The following is an 18231-nucleotide window of genomic DNA, read 5'->3' on the forward strand; positions in this document are numbered from 1 at the left end:
GATTTTGACGTTCGCCGACTGTGTCCGCTGCTGTCGCCGTTCTTCAAGTGTAGCCTGTTTTTCTCGGCACAGCTTCGCCCAATAAAAGTAAGTTTCGTCTTTCACAGTACTTCTACTGTGTTCTTTATACGTCACTGCCACGTGAAAATATCTAAGCGCGACTGAACTAGAACGTTGAAAGAGACACACAGAGCCAGCGCTGTCTCTGTGCGTCTTTTTCTTTTTACGTGCTCGTTCAGTCGCGCTTACACGTTCTATCATGGCTATGATTGAGTAAGCGATTGTTTGCGTGTTTATACGGCCTAAAAGACTGCTATTCTTACTTTCTAAAGCTGTCTAGTAATTTGCTATCACAATCGGTGCTTCGCCTTTCGGGCGAAACTAAGGCTTTTATTGTTATACGCCGCACATGTATCGGAGGAAGAAGTCACCGTGGCGAGTAGCTTCAGGTTTGAGTTCTATGCATTTTCTATTTTATTTTCTGTGATCTCTGCAATCAGTGACAAGAAAACTGGGGACGTTGTCCTCTGCAATCGGGGACCCAAAGCCCGCCTAGCAATTGGGTCCTGAACGGACACTTCGTTATGCCGCCGACGTGAGTGACCGCTCCGACTCCAGCCTGCTCGCGATTAAATCATCTGATGGCTCCTCCACTGAAGATATTGGCTCGTACATCGATTTTACCTTGGCGTCAAGTCGACATCCGAAGATATTGATAAGAACGACATCACCCTCCTCTCGTCAGGGAAATAAAAAGGCAAGTGGCAAGCAGTCATGCACTATTCCATACGTACCAACAACTACAACAGACAACTACAACTCATTGACGAGGCAGAGCCTTTCGGAATATTTCAAACGAACTGCCCATGGTCAAGCTGACGAAATACGTATAAACGCTCCAAAGAAGATCCTCTCGGTGGAAGTCAATACACCGCAAATACTGGAAACACTGCAAAACATCACTCACTTGGGAAGCATTCCTGTTCGTGCATTCCCCACATACTTCAAGGAAGTGACCACAGGCATCACATACGACGTGGACATTAATATTACAGACACTGCCATCGCGAAACTACTTTCATCGTCGGCTCCTGTGCCCTGCTTTCGCCATTTCGGACAATTCCGATGTGTGAAACTAATGTTCCAGTCGGAAACATTGTCTATGCACGTCAAGCTTTGATATGTGAGGCATTCGGTACGTCCATATGTGCCGAGGCCTTTACAATATAATAAGCGTGTGAAATTTGGTCCCGTCAGCACAGCTGGCAAGGCTGCAGTAACATCCAAACGATGTGGTGGACCTCATGGAGACACCAATGCAACGTTGCTGCAAAGAGTCCAAATTGTTCTGGTGCCCACGACCCAACGTCAAAAAGACCCAAAGATCATGAATGAAACTGGTATTCAAAAGAAGATGCTTAAGGTTCATTTTACACACAGGGAAGCGGCAAGGGCTATCCGCCACCGCAGACACCGTTCAAGATACCGACGTCTAGGATACCCCAGCCCTCGCGTAGAAGGATCGCCGGCTCAAGTGTAGCTTCCACCCTTCCTGATCTGAGGAATCAATGAACAAGTGCCTGAAAGCCTGTGTATTCTACGAAAGTGCAAGGCGACTAGTCATCGGCCCCAAACACATCGGAGACTGAGTGGCCCTCTTTACCATCAAGTCCTGTGGGAACGCCCTAATGTTCCGCTCTGACACGTGCTGGACAGAATGAAAATACGGGTGATATCGACGTCAAGAGTATGTTGAAAGATTTGGTGGTTTTTTGCGCGGGATTCTCCAAAATAAACTGGCTGGCAAGGCTGCCCTGCAACTGCTCAAAGTGCTGGAACCACCTCGAGTGGTTCTAGACTAAGCAAGTATGTCGATGATGTTTGAAGAACGGATGCGCCAATCACTTGTAATGCAATAAAATGCTCGAGGTCTACGTGGTCGTTTGTCGGATTTCCGACAGCGGGTATTTAAGTAACGATTTTCAGTTATTGTATCTGTGAACATAATATGGATTCTTCTTTCAGAATTTCTGGATATGTCCAGCTATGGTCTCTTAACGACAAACTTCAAGCAAATTATTAGTTTGTACACTCAGCCATCTCGTATACTTCAAATACGACGTCCCGACACATACTACTAATGATTACGTATGCCTTACCCCAAAACGCATATTGCGCACGTCCAAAGTGATTGGAGGATACGTCAACCCAAGAGCGAGCATCGATTGCTCGCACCTGGTGTGTCTGCTGTAAGCATCGTAAAGTCCTCACATTGTTATTCGCTAATTTAACACCATCCCCTGTGGGGTAGCATTGCGATGAATTCCTGTGCATTTGACCGACTTCATGTGCAGCCACGGACTAAATGTGCTCAATGACGGATCTGCTATATTTATTCATGGCACATGCTACAGCAGTGGTCTTGAGCCAACGTTTGTATCAAGGAGCCTTCTGTTTTCAGCATGCTGGATGACCGATATAGACGCATGGTAGTTAACTCCTCCCAACTTACGTTCAGTTTAGCTGGTTTCGCCGTTCAGCCTCACGTTGTATTCGTCAACAAAGTAAATTTCATTTAAGACCTCGGTGGGCACAACCTTTCAGAGTATAACATCTCCATCCGAAATAGAGGACATCATTGCATCCACCCTGCGGGACGAAACCAGGAAAGTTAGCGTACCAAGGCACAGACCACCAGTCGGCATACAGAATGAGGCCCTACCTGCCAGTCGTCGCCGCGCGGAACGGCGATACAGAAAAAAAGCAATCGTCAGATCTCCCTCGAACATTCGCCGAGCTCAAGGACATGTTCTTCGACATTTTGACAAGCTTGACAGAGAGCATTGGAGGACATTCTAAATACAAGACAGCCTCTATCTATGATGTGGCGGGTCATCCGAAGTCTCCAGACAACTCCACGACAAAGATACCCATTCCGTGCAATGGATCTACCTTAACTCCGGACCAAATTGGAGATAGCAGAGGACTACTGCAAACTTAATGAGGACACGTCTAACGCAGTGACTTCATCCCTTGTCCCCACCACGCCCCCGTCATCTGATGAGTGTCTCCAAGTATATTTTACGAGTCAAGAGCTTGACGCTGCACTTTTGGTTTCCGGATGCTCATCGGCGCCAGGACCTGACGGAATCAAGTACGCTGCACTATGCCATCTTGGCAAAGAATGACGACATATTGTTCTGTCTTTCTATAGTACAGCGTTGGAGCCAGGCAATGTTCCAGATAGTTGTAAATTCAGTCGCATTCTAGTGCTGCTTAAACCGAGGAAGAGCACTAACGAGGTTTCCTACTCCAGACAGATCTCTTTAGCCAGCTGTGTCAGCAAATGGAAAGAATAGGCTTGTCAAAGATAGAATGGTCCCTGGAGAACAATAATTGCTTTCCTAATATTATGCATGGTTTCAGAAGAGGCCGTTCTTCCATTGGTGCTGTTGTCGACTTGATCTCCAATGTCTCCAATGTTTAAAAAGAAAGACTTCGCCATCGGTTAGATGGAGCTGTTTTTCTGGACATGAAGGGTGGATACGACATTGTACTCAATTATGCAATCTTTGATGCACTGGAAGATCTATACGCCGGTGGCCCGCGACATGCATGCATTGTTAGCTACTTCACTAGCCGCACGGTGTATATGTCGACAAATGATGGCGACACTGTACTGTACAATATCCATAGAGGTCTTCAGCATGGTGGAGTTCTCAGTGCAACTCTTTTCAATGTTATACTGATTGGCCTTGCATCTGAACTTCATTAAACAGTGAAGATGAGCACATATGCGGATGACATGTGCATATGGGCATCTGGAGCCACCAGCACTCAAATGCGTGCTAGGCTTCAACGTGCAGTGACAATCACAGCTAAGTATCTGCGACCTCAATGCCTCCAGCTCTCAACAGAAAAAAGTTCCGTGATTGCATTCACGCGTAAACGAATGGCCAGTTATCCGATAATCTTTAACGGAGTAGCGATACCTGCGGTAAAACACCACATATTCCTTGGCTTAGTCATAGACCGGGGATTATCTCGGTCAAGACACGTCGCCGAACTGAAGTCAAAGGTGAAGAGTTTTGTTCATATCCTTCGCTTCGTTGCAAGAACAAGATGGGGGACCTCAGAGTCGTCATTATTCCAATTGTACCAAGCGCTATTCATGGGGTTTATGCGGTACAGTATACCGGCGCTCTCAAGCAGTGGACTTAGCTCTGTGCGCACGCTGGAGAGCATTCAAGCTCAAACATTGCGCACAAGGTTGGACATCCCACGATGCCCGTCAGGCAATGGAAAAGTAGCGGAAGCTCATGCTTGCCCTATTGGTGTACACTTCCTCTGCGAACCTCTTCGCATGTACCTTCGCGCATTGACCCGACACAGATGCTATCCTCAGTCATCGCTCCCTGCCATGAACGTTCCATGTCACAGCTTTTCAAGGACTCTATCGCGTCGCAGGATCTTCTGCCGTCAAAATTGTTTGACGCCTGTATTCCGAGTTTACCACTGTGGGTTCTGCCTAAGCCTTTCGCTACGTTGCAGATCCCTTGAACTACAAAAAAATCATGCTTTGTATCTATTGGCCTCAAGTAATGTACCCAGTTTCACATTTCTGCAGAGCACGGAGATACTGCACATGTGTATGCCGATGCCTGTGTCAAACAATATGCCTCCACTGCATCCTTCGTCATCCCACATATGATCGTCGTTCGGTGGTTTAAACTAGACCATAAGTCAACATCAACTGCCACAGAACTTGTTGCTATTCGGGAGGCACTTCGCTTTCTCTCCGAGGAGCCTCCTCACGCATGGACTATATTCTGCGATTCCAATCCAGCTCTTTAAGCAATTGACAGTGTCCTCAATCGGGGCCCGTATTACTCAGTGGCTGTAAAATTACAGCGCATCTCGGCCACGCAAATAGAATGAGCCACAATGTCACATTTTAGTGGCTACCTTCACACTGCGGGGTGATAGGCAACGAAGAGGCAGATGCTGAGGCGAAAACTGCCTTAAATAATGCTTCTGAAGTACGCATTCCGTTCTCACGAACAGACATAAACGCCCTACTTCGTCGCCTAATAGGCAATCGTACGTTGGGACACTGCACCCAACGAGTTCGACGACACAAGCGACTACACAAATGGGACCAACAAATGATATTTCGTATGCCTCACAAGCTGAAAAAAGTCAAACAAGCATGGTGCACAGAATTTGCCTTGGTGCCGCATTTACCAACAGTTATAGAAATTTCATAGGTAGCAGTCATAATAACACAAACTGCGAATATTGTAAGGTACCAAGCACATAATCATATATTTTGCGCGCATCCGGCTTAGCGCACGAACAACATAATCTGGTCTCTAGTATTGAAAACATCGATACGAGGCCGCTATTTAGGACCTTGGCGTAATGCAATGAGCGCAGCCCTTATAACAAGTGCCACAATAGCATTTGTCCGAGCCACTGGGCTGGACACATGGCTTTAGAGGTGCCACAAGGATGTTAACTTGTATATACGCATATACGCATTTATATCGGCAAGGCTGTTGTAGTATTAAAGATTGAGTGTCTATTTGGTTTTTACTCTTTGACTTGTTGTTGTATTATTTACCCTTTCTGATGCATTACCTTCCTGACATCAATTTATTATTGTTTTATCTTTCTTTACAATGCTCTTCAGTTACACATGAAAATTTGTCATAGGCTAATACGATCACATCTTATGCAAGTCTTTTCTCTCGCTGAAGATTTCTCCAACCCATATTTACCAGATAACATTAGGTGTTTTAGTGTCCTGTACCAAAGAAACATGTGGACTATGGTGGGCGCCATAGTACCTGACATCAAACTAAGTTAAAGCAACCCTACATTTTGTGTTTCTTTTTTTGTTGTGAAGCCTATGTAGTTGCATACATAAGCATCCACGGCGGTGGCTTAGCGGGTATGGTGCTGCGCTGTAAGGACGAGGTCGCGGGATCAAACTCCGGCAGCAGCGGCCGCATTTCGGTGGGTGCCAATCGTAAAAAGCGCCCGTGTCCTGTGCATTGGGGGCAGGCTAAAGATCCATTCGTTTTCGATATGAATCCGAAGTCCCTCACTACGTGCGTCTCATAGTCAAACCTTCGTTTTCGCCCGTAAAAGCTCGTAACTCAATTCAATTTATTTCTATACATAAACATTTATTTATTAGGACGTCATCAGCGTACGGCTTCCACTCCAAGTTTTAGTAGCTGCGACCTCGTGCTGAGCAGGAGAACTTCATTATTCCACCATTGCTGGGTTGAATAAATATTATTCGTTGGAGTTGTTTTCACGTGAAAATAGATTATTTCGCAATTTCGATTGGCACTTTACTGTTTTCACCGCTACTTTTGCTGCGTCTTTGAATATGAAAAGAAATCGTGGAATTACTGTTTCATCATAGTCTTAATGACACTTTCCTAATCACCAACAAAACCAAAACTAGAAAGTTTCGTTGATTTACAAGCTCTATTTATATTGCGAAATTGACCGCGTGCTGATTTTGGTTGGGTAAAGTTACATTGCTTTGCATTGTGTAGCTAGTCAGTATTATAGCTGACAGTAAAGCATACACAGTGCAAGGAGGTGGATTGATCTTGCTGGATAAATAATTTAATTAGTACAGAACCACTTCGATGCGCCGAAGGGACACAGCTGCTAGATGGGTTATCGCTTTTAGTTGTTGATGAACGAATGCCCATTAATGGGGCGACGGCAACTCGCGTGATTAGGATTACATTGCCGTCTCTGGGCTTATTCATACAAACTTGAGAACTCTTGTCGTTGGGACGACACAATACATCGCCAAAGCACATACTTTCAAGCGCCATACGGAAGGTTTCAGGACGATCTTTCCATAAAACCGTGATAAAGGGACGTAAGAACCACATGAATTCTGCTTTCGGTAGTGCTAAAATTAACGAGAGTTTGTTATAGACTGACAAATATATTGGCTGTTCCATGAAAAACAGTCTCGAATGGCGCATCGTTCATATATTTTGATAGTTACCTTTCCGAATTGAGCACAATCGCCGAGTGCTACCAGTATGAAAGAGCTGAAGGGCTGGGGAAGATGCACGAGCAGCTATATTTTACTCCCTCGAATAAACAGTGGACAAATGATGTGGAACATGCATTTCAATATTAAAGTTCCCACTGTATGCTTGGTCATATAAACGAAGATGATAATACTTGTGCTCTCGCTCTCATCTGGCAAAGCAGAAGGGACTAATGGCATTATTACTTTACGTGGAGTCATCTTTCCCAAGACACACACTTAATTTTTTTAAGCGCTGTGAACTCTTATGCTGCCTCAAATAAATACAGCTGCCGAAGTCTAGACTCCCGCTACGAAATCAGCGAGTAGCGCTCGTGCCAATGTCGCAATCCAGTGTGCACGAGTTACGTAAGTACTGTGGCTGAAAGCTTGTTCCGAATCCGCCGCCTTGACTCGGAGTGGTGGCGCTGGCTAGGACTCTCAGAGCTGCATACACTCTTAAAGAAATGTACACACGTTTGGGTCACATCTTCCTGCACAACAATAACGGTCATCTGTCTTGCTTGCGTTTCCTTTCTTGAAAACCCTGCGCTCGTTACTTTCCTGTTAAAAGTGCTCTTTCATGCTGAAATCGCGCATGCTGTTCATGACTTAGAAGTACCCCACTCGTGGTGGTAAAGAAAGGAAATGAGGACAAGACAGGTGACAATTATTGTTGTGTGGCGTGTTAAGACCCAAAGGATGTAACTTTCCTTAAGAGTGTACAGTACAAATACACTTATAACCAACACTGCCGTGGTAGCTCAATTGGTAAAACGTTACGCACATAATGACAAAGATTGGACTTGCACTTGAGGTCGATGAGTGCGCCATGTTGCCTTAGGAAGTCCATGCCGAGGACGACGTCCCGTGAGAATTTTCACAGGATAACAAAAAGTGTTATTGAGTGTCCAACGTGTCTCGTTTATAAGCCCTTCCCTAGCAGCGCTAACTTTCTTTCTAATTTCTAGATTTCCCATTCGCATTCTTCATGTAATTATAATATTTGAGAATATGATTAATACTTAGGACTACTAATGTAATTAGGTAGCATGAAGAAAGTAATTTGAGTAACTTCAAGCAACAGCAAATATTATCTTGGTTCTGTCCAGCTACGTGGCATTCGCATATGTTTAAGTTCAAGTTAAAGTTTAGATGGGGCACCCTGTATATATATATATATATATATATATATATATATATATATATATATATTGCTGCTAGGTATGACGAGCCAGCGCTGCGAAGCAAGTGACTGGAACGCGCTTTCGGGAAGAGGCGGGCGCTGACGAAGAAGTAGAGGTTCCGCGGACTCCGGCTTCTGTTTTTTGTACGCCATCTTGTACAACTTCCTGACTCGCCGATGCCGGGTACGGCTTCAATCGTCTTTTCGTGACAGAACTGGTGGAGGTGGGAGGGTGCGGATCATCCGATGCCACAAAGCCCTCCTGATAGCAGGAGTATTAGCCCTATGCTAGTGAATACCCCTGTTCACCGGGTCAGCAGAATAATCAGAGGATTGCCTCCGGAGCTTGTTCATCTCTCCACAACAACGTCGACAACCCCACGGACCAGCATGGAAGGAACATGGACGTCTCTATCGTCCATTAAGCAAAGTACGGCGACAACGGCCACTCAGTACCTGCTGCAGAATCTCTGAGTGCCGAAAGTGTTCCACGGGGATATCTTCGAGGATTGATCCTCGCGTCCAGTTTAAGCGCGTTGCCAAGATAAATGAATGGAGCGACGTGGCGATGTTGAGAAACCTCTACTTCAGCTTGGAGGAAGGTGCTCGCACTTGGTACAAGAACCGAGAAGGGCTCCCCAAGTCGTGGCTCGAGTTCCGCCATGCCTTGCTGGAGACATACACCAATGCTGATCGCCACGGACGAGCCGAACGTGCGCTCCAATCCCGCATTCATCTGCCGAATGAGAGCGTGACGTCGTACGTAGTGGATATGACGCGCCTCTTCCGTCGGGTGGACCCTACCATGTGAGAAGAAAAGAAGCTGCGCCATCTAATGCGGGGAGTTAAAGAACAGCTATTTGCTTGCCTTGTTCGAAGCCCGCCGAAGACCATGGCTGAATTCTTAACCGAAGCCCCCACGATAGAAAAGATGCTACACCAGCGCTCAGCTTTCTATAAAAGGCAATTGAACGCTACTTCACCTTCGGACCAGCGCTACGTTACGGATGACAGGCACGCTAATGCGGCTTCACTGCCGGATGTGGTTGCCTTAGGAAACCTGGACGTTCTGCGAGACCTTATCCGCTCTGTGGTACGTGATGAGCTTAAACGGCTAAGCTGCTTGCTTCAGCCCACGCTGGGTTCAATTTCTGCCCTCGTGAGAAGTGAAGTGCAGCAGGCGATTCAAGGTCCCGTTCCAAGCAGCAATGCGCTGCCTGTGACAGCACAGTTGCAGCTGGCGTTCTATGCAGAAATTTTGGGGCGAGTCCCTGTTTCGTCCCCGACCCATTTGACCCATTTCGTCCCCGCCACGTCTTACGCCGCGTCATACGTCCCGCCCCTCCCATCAGTGCAACCGATCCAATGTATGGAGGATCGCGCCCGCTTGAAAGGAAATCTGACATCTGGCGTACCCCGGACAGAAGGCCTCTGTGCTATCACTGTGGAGCAGCCGTTCACATACACCGCGACTGCCCATATCGCCGCCTCGGACAGCAAGGTTTTGCCGCGGATTCACCAAGGCCCAGATATGGCGAAAGGCTTAGGGCGATTGAAATATAACTGAACCAGCAGAATATGCCACTGTTCCCGCGGTGGCAGTCGTGCTTTCCATCCCCCAGGCGATCTTCGCAAGCTCCTAGAAGCCCTCCAATGGCACCGCAGCGACGATCACCAAGCCCTCGCCAGGCAAACTAAGAACAGCGACCTTCGGGGGCGAGGCCGCTCGTAATCACCCTTCCGAAGACCTCCCATGGACGCGAGCAGGGTCTATTCAGCACGATTCAGCGAACACAACAGAGGAGCTCAGTGACAAACTCTCGCTAGACATGACTGTTGTGCTGGACGGCTCCCACGTTAGTGCGTTATTGGACACGGTGCCGACTACTCAATCTTGCGCGGAAAACTAGCGACGGAACTTAGAAAAGTTTTCACGCCTTCGTCTGGAAAACAAGTTTGTACTGCTAGCAGGCTCGATTTGTAGCACCGTTGGGCATGTGCACGGTTCATGTGCACATGTGCGCATGTGCATGTTTGTGGGTGTACGTTTCCTTCCATCTGCTTTATACTGAGCGATTGTCCTCGGGACATCATCTTGGGCTTCGACTTTTTGCGAGAGTATGGTGCCATTATAGACTTCCGGGAGCGCGCAGTCACTTTTTCGACAGAGAGCACAGCGAACAGCCGCGACAATTGCCGACGTAACGCGCTTCGGATTTACAGTGACAGTGTAACTTTGCCACCACGCGCAAGCGTCCTGGTAGCGGTCGTATGCGACGATCTGCGTGACGGCGAAGCTGTTGCGGAGGGCAATTTCTCCTTTATGCTGACTCATGGTGTATGTGCAGCCGCAGTCTCATCATGCTTCGAGGTGGACATTCTGCGCTCCTCATGAAGAAATTCAGCCAGAAACATGGGCACCTATTTCGTCGTACTACTATCGCTTTTGCTGAGCCCATAGCATACGTTATTATAATAATAATATTTGGGGTTTTACGTGCCAAAACCACTTTCTGATTATGAGGCACGCCGTAGTGGAGGACTCCGGAAATTTTGGCCACTTGGGGTTCTTAACGTGCACCTAAATCTAAGCACACGGGTGCTTTCGCATTTCGCCCCCATCGAAATGCGGCCGCCATAACCGGGATTCGATCCCGCGAACTCGTGCTCAGCAGCCCAACACCATGGCCACTGAGCACATAGCATACGTTGCTGAATGATTTGCGTCTATGACAAAGGACAACCCAGCTCAGACACTCAGCAATATCGACAACAATTCAGACCTTTCGGAGGAAAGGCAGAAAGCGCTGCTCGACTTCTTACTTCGGTTAAAGGAGTACTTCGCATCTTCTTCTAAGGTTCGCCAGATGCCCATCACGAGACACCGAATAATCACGTATGACGATTCTCGTCCCATACGTCAACAGCCTTATTGCGTTTTGACGAAAGAGCGCAAGGTGATTAATGCACAAGTAAAAGAAACACATACAACCATACAAACCATCCCAAAGCCCTCGGTCGTCGCCGGTAGTCCTCGTCAAAAAGAAAGACGGAAAGCTTCGGTTCTGTGTTGACTATAGAAAGTTCAACAATGTCACAAAAAGACGTTTATCCGTTTCCGCGGACGGTTCATTCGTTAGATCGACTGGGGCGAACCAGGAATTTTTCATCTATAGATCTGAAGAGTGAATATTGGCAAATCGATGTTGACGAACGATATCGCGAAAAAAAACTATATTTGTTACCCCCGATGGACTGTAAGAACTTATAGCACTTCTATTCGGCCTGTGTTCTGCACCGGCCACATTCCAGAGAATGATGGACACTCTTCGCACGGGTCTGAAGTGGCACAGTTGTTCAGTATACTTAGATGATGTCGTCGTGTTTGCGGCGACGTTCGAAGAACATCTCAAGCGTTTAGAGGCGGTACTTGAGGCGCTCCGCTCCGCTAATCTCACGCTAAAGCCAGAAAAGTGTCAATTCGGTTAGAAAGAGCTCAAATTTCTCGAGCATTGTTGTAAACGCCGACGGCGTCCAGCCTGACCCAGACAAAACACCTGCTGTTTCTGCTTTTCCGACTCCTCGTGACAAGAAAGCAGTACGCAGCTTCCTCGGTCTGTGTGCGTACTATCTTCGCTTGATCGCTAATTTCTCCCGGAGCTCCGAACCACTTATACGCCTCACGCGAGAAGACACACCCTTCGTTTAGACGGATGATAAGGAGGCAGCTTTCACGGAGTTACGCAGCGCCTCCAGGAATCACCGTCCTCGCTCACTTTGACGAGGACGCTGACACCGAGGTGCACAGCGACGCAGGCAACATCGGTCTTGGCGCTGTACTAATTCAACACCAGAAAGGTGTTCTGCGAGTGATCGCTTACACTAGTCGCACCCTTTCACTCACCGAAGTCAACTACTCCACTTCCGAGAAAGAGTGTCTAGCGATTGTGTGGGGCATCAATAAATTTCGGCCTTATCTCTAGGCCGCCCTTTCAAAGTGGTGACAGACCACCATTCCTTGTGTTGGTTAGCCAACTTAGGAGACCCATCCGGGCGACTTGCCCGATGAATACTCCGTCTGCAGGAGTTCGATGTTACCATCGTCTACAAATCGGGCTGGAAACGCTAATATGCGCACACGTTGTCGCGCGCTCCTGTCAAAACTTGCAATAAGCACATGGACGAAGACGGCGCATTCCTTGGCGCCCTCACAGCATCTAACGTAATCATACGGCAGCACGAGGACGCCGTAATACGCCCTCTCATCGATCACCTAGAAGGGAAGAATGTTAGAATCCCATGACATATTTCTCGCAGTCTCTCGACCTTCTGCCTCTGAAAGAGTGTCCTCTAGAAGAAAAACTCGAGTGCCAACGACAAAGAGTATCTATTTCTCACACCTGCCGCCTTCCGTGGCGACATCCTCCTAGCCTGCCATGATTAGCCCACGTCAGGACACTTGGGATTTTCACGTACTCTTGCAAGAGTACGCCAGACGTACTACTGGTCCAGGCTTTCTACCACGGTGAATCGTTACGTGCAAAGCTGCCGTGAGTGTCAACGCAGGAAATTGCCGCCTGTGAAGCCCGGGCGGTTACTCCAACCCATCGCACCACCTCGCACGCCGTTTCATCAAATCGGCAGGGACCTTCTGGAATACTTTACCTTGTCAACCAGCGTAAACAAGTGGGTTACAGCCGCCACAGATTATCTAACACGCTACGCCGAGACGAAAGCTGTACAACGTCCCACGGCCTACAAAGTTGCCCAGTTCCATATAGATCACATAGTCCTCAGACATGGCGCTCCATCTCATGTTATCACCGACAGAGGAACTGCATTTACAGCCCAATTAATAGAGGACATATTCGAGCAGAGCTGTACGCCGCATCGCAAGGCGACTGCCTATCATCTACAGACCAAGGCACTGACGGAACGGCTAAACAAAACCATTGCTGACATGCTGTCTGTGTATGTAGGCGTCCCGCATAAAACATGGGATCAAGTCCTCCCGTACGTTACATTCGCGTAAAACACCGCCATTCAGGAAACCACGCGATTCACACCGTTCCGTCTTGTCTACGGGCGCGAGGTCCAGACAACGCTAGACGCTATGCTCCCGCAAGACACTGACGCATCAATTACTTCCGACGCCGAGCAACTTAACACGTAGACGAAGCTCGTCAACTCGCGCGCATACACATCACGAAGCAGCAGAGTACAGACGTGCTACGCTGCCACCTTCGACATCGGCAAGTCGAGTACCAGCCAGGGGACCAAGTCGGGCTGTGGGCTTCTATGCGTCGCCAGGGGTTGTCTGAGAAGGTGATTAGTAGATAATTTGGACCCTACAAAGTGATACGCCGCGTTAGTGAAGTGAACTATGAGGTCATTCCCGACAGTGCCGCGTCGCCTCGGCGTCGACAGCACCACTCAGAGATAGTGCATGTTATTCGCCTCAAACCGTATTTCGCGCTTTAAGGAGGCGCCAAGCCGGTCTTATACGACTTCCACACTTCCACTTTCTTTATTAAGCATCGTAGTTTAGTAAGCATCGGGTCAATGCTTTTCTTTTGGAGGGGGAATAATGCCGGTAAGTGTCACGAGCCAGCGGTCAGAAAGAAGTGACTAGAAAGCACACTCGGCAAGAGGCGCGCGCTGAAGAAGTAGAGGTCCTGAGGACGCCGGCTTGAGTTTTTTGTACGCCATCTTGCGCAACTGTCTCTCTCGCCGACGCCGGGTACAGCTTCAATTGCCTTTTTGTGACAATATATATATATATATATATATATATATATATATATATATATATATATATATATATATATATATATATATATATATATATATATATATATATATGCACGTATGTGTATAAAAACAAATTCAATTATGGGGTTTTACGTGCCAAAACCCCTTTCTGATTATGAGGCACGCCGTAGTGGAGGACTCCGGAAATTTCGACCACCTGGGGTTCTTTAACATGCACCTAAATTTAACTACACAAGTGTTTACGCATTTCGCCCCCATCTAAATGTGGCCGCCGTGGACCGGATTCGATCCCGACCTCGTGCTCAGCAGCCCAACACCATAGGCACTGCAACCACGGCGGGTGTGTATGTTTATATATATATATATATATATATATATATATATATATATATATATATATATATATATATATATATATATATATATATATATATATATATATATATATATATATATATATATATTTACAGGGTTTTAATATTGAAACAACAATGTAACTGGAACACCAATGTACTTCGACGGACACTTTGAAATTTAATACCTCAGAACTGCTGCGGTCCAGAGTGGATACACTGCGAAATGAGTGCTCAGTGACTATATTCTTTAGATTGAAATATGCGGCGTAAATTATTTAAATAAACAGGTAATTATTCAATATAACATTTAAATTTATCATAGAAGCAATGGCCACCTCATTGAGTATATACATCAAGGCGTAGAATAGTGATATCTGCCATATGGAATCTTGAAAAATTTCGTGCAGTAAAAAGAAAAACACCCCGTATACGTATATATTACTGCGGAAAAGGTATTTGTTTCACCAACAGCAAGCCTTTCATGATGGAAGAGACGATTGAGCAGCAGTCGCAACAACGAGAACGAACACTAATTCCTGCTACTTCTACTGACTGCAGATTCTTCTACGCCGCTGCCTCGTGTCTGTTTGGTTCCTGCCATCTGCGCCCTGCGCAGTTCATTCATCATCGAGTCATCTGTACAATCATCTGGGAAGTGCTTCACCTCCCTGGACCACGCTGCGCTTGTGCTATCTTGGCACGGAGAGGATATAAACGGATCCGCTGTCGCTCCAGCTTCATTGAGCAGCAGTCGCAACAACGAGAACGAACGCTAATTCCTCCTACTTCTACTGACTGCAGGTTGGTTTTCATTTTTTCCTGGAAATTTTCCTACGTCACGGTTCTTTTTGCGACTGCTGCTCACTAGTTTTTGGTTTTTGACTGTGTCTACTTCTTCTGCTGTGAGATGCCTACTAATGCTGAGCTATGCAAAAAGATTGAGCGGCTCGAATCCTTGCTAGAGGGCAAACTGGATTCTGTTGTTGAAGAGATTGCTGCAAGGATTGTGCAAAAACTTGAAGAGCAGGGCCCTGGTAATATTTCTGAACTTGCTGATAGTGTAAGATTTATCAGTCTGCAGTATGAAGAAATGAGGACGACGTTTGATGGACTGTCCGCTACAAACGAGGCGTTGACAGCACAAAATGAATCCGTGACAAAAAGAATTGCATCAATGGAACAGTACAGCAGGCTGAACAATATTGAAATTAAAGGTATCCCGTCCACGCAAGGAGAGGATTGCTCTGCCATTTTGAGCACTGTCGCTGACGCAATTCACTGTCAAATTGATGTGGCGGACATCGACGCAGTTCAACGGGTCGCTGGCAAATCACCCCATAAAAATCTAATCGTTCGATTTTGCTCCCGTGTCAAGAAGAATGACTTCGTCCGTAAGGCTCGAAAGGCGCGCCTGAGAACCTCCATGATCGGGCTCTCTGGTAATAAAGATAGCCCTATTTATGTCAGTGAGCACCTCACATTTGAGAACAAACGTCTGTTCAGCCGAGCTCTTGCTCTAAAGAAGCAGCATAAGCGGCAGTTCCTTTGGACAGACAACTGTCAGTTTAAAGCACGCAAGGCTGAAAATAGCAAAGTGTTCTTCATAAGCTCTGAGTCTGACCTCAGCGTCATCACTTAACCTGATTTGCGATTAGTCTGTGTTTTAGTCATCCAATCATTCCCCCAAACATGTATTTGTTTTCACCATCTGAAGCTACGTCACTGCTTAAATCTGTTGGTTGTTCATTGCTTCACTTCAATGCACGAAGTTTGCTTACGAATTATGATAACATATCTTCATTCATCGACTCTCTTTCCCACACTTTTTCATTCATCTGCATAACTGAGACATAGCTTGGCCAGGCTGATAGCAATTTATACGGGTTCCGCGCCTATCAAGCTGAGCATTGTAACCGTGTTGCATATCAACATGGTGGTAGCGCGATTTTTGCCGCAACCCAGAATAAATATAAACGTAGACTGCACCTTTCTATAGATCTATTTCACTGCGAAACTGTTCGGATCGAAACCGATGCCTTGTCTTTTCCAAATTATTGTGGCAGAATTATTATTGGCTGTAATTGTCGTTCTCCATCTTCTTCCATAGCTGATTTCCTTCGTCATCTTAGCTCAGTTCTTCAAACAATTACTAGTGAAAACAAGCCTGTCCTAATTGTAGGGGATATAAATATTAACTTGCTCGATGTCGACAATAGTACTTTATGCGCTTATTCGGACTGTTTTTGCGGCTTTGGGCTTGAGCAATAAATAACTTCGGCCACCAGGATTTCCACTCAAGGAAGCCGCTCCCTCTTAGACCATGCCCTCACTAATATTTCGCTTTCACCAGAGTCTGGTGTAATTGGCATAGACATATCAGATCATTACCCTGTATTCGTCACATTCAAATCTAACCCTCCTAGGTCAGATCCCTGTTATCTTACGTCTCGTCTTCATATTATAAATTTTGTTGATGCAATTGACAACATTGACTGGATAGCTATAGCTACCAAACTAAATCCAGAAGAAGCGCTTCAGTTATTTTCCTCTTTACATTTAAAAGCAGTTCATGCTAACACTGTCATTGGTATGTGCAAAAAGAACTTTAAATTTGCGCATAATGCTTGGATCACTAATGGGCTACTTGTGAGCATGAGGGAAAAAGAAAACATGTATACTAAGACTAAAAAACAGCCTTTCAATGTTAATTTAGCATTACGCTATAAGAAATATTGCAACATGTTGAGTAATTTATTGAAGAAATCTAAAAGGCAATATTACGAAAATGAATTCATGAAAAATAAGTTTCATCCAAAAAAAAACAATGGCAACTTATCAACGAGTTTTTGAATGTACCGCGTTCTTGCAGTTCAATTGAAAAAGTAATCTACAATAATATGAATATAACTGACCCGCCTAGCATTGCTCGTGCCTTCAGTAGCCACTTTTATGAAATTTATAATACTACTCATGTTCCTTCTGTTTATCATACGAGCCGATGCGATAAATCTTTCTTTTTGTTTCCTGTAACATCTCAAGTAGGCCTTACTGAGATTTTCAACTGAAAGGACACAAGTGCTGGTTTAGATGGAATTTGCGCATTTGATATAATGCTTGTTGCTCCTACTATTTCTCATGCTCTAAGTAACCTAATTAACCTTATGTTCAAGACCGGTATATTCCCTAGAAGTCTAAAGAAAGCTAAAGTCATTCCTGTTCATAAAAAGGGTGACAAAGTTCAAGTCGCGAACTATCGTCCTATATGTATTTTACCTTCAATTAGTACCATTGTAAAAAAATTAATACTTCCTCGTATTAACATTTACCTTAAAAAATTTAGCGTGCTGAAACCCTGTCCGTTCGGTTTTTGTTCAGGAAACTCGACTAACTTGGCTTTGCTAGCATTAACTGATTATATTCGACATTCACTTGATATCGGATACTTTGTTGGCTTGGTCTTTTTAGACTTTACTAAAGCCTTTGATGAAATAAACCACAAAGTTTTGTTTACTAAACTGGAGTCAGTTGGCATTTCTGGTCCAGCTCCTAATTTATTAAAAAGTTATCTGTTTAATCGTGAATTAAGAGTGCACGCATGCGAGGCTTTCGCTGAAAGCAAAATTAACCAAGGAGTGCCTCAAGGCTCGATTTTAGGTCCACTATTATTTTCCAATTATATAAATGATTTACCTGACTGCCTTAATTATAACCTACCTATAGTAAACGCCGACGACACGACTGTTGCCCTCTCTTATAAATCATTACTTTCGCTAACTTTGAAGCTAAACAATGATCTGTCAAAATTTACTGAATGGTGTAACACCAATTTTCTAGTTATAAACCCTACG

The 18231-nt window shown here is 45.6% G+C and overlaps 1 protein-coding gene across 1 annotated transcript in view; it reads right to left on the reverse strand.

Annotated features, from left to right (window-relative positions):
• Positions 1–2581: 2581 nt before the first annotated feature.
• LOC142590575 (uncharacterized) overlaps positions 2582–18231 on the reverse strand; it is a 95376-nt gene continuing 79726 nt past the window's right edge. The window contains exon 5 of the mRNA XM_075702877.1: positions 2582–2649. Coding sequence (XP_075558992.1) covers positions 2636–2649 — 14 coding nt within the window. The 3' untranslated portion in view covers positions 2582–2635. The remainder of the gene's footprint in view (positions 2650–18231) is intronic.

This window comes from Dermacentor variabilis, chromosome 8 (assembly GCF_050947875.1).
Source record: "Dermacentor variabilis isolate Ectoservices chromosome 8, ASM5094787v1, whole genome shotgun sequence".
Classification (NCBI taxonomy): Eukaryota; Metazoa; Arthropoda; class Arachnida; order Ixodida; family Ixodidae; genus Dermacentor; species Dermacentor variabilis.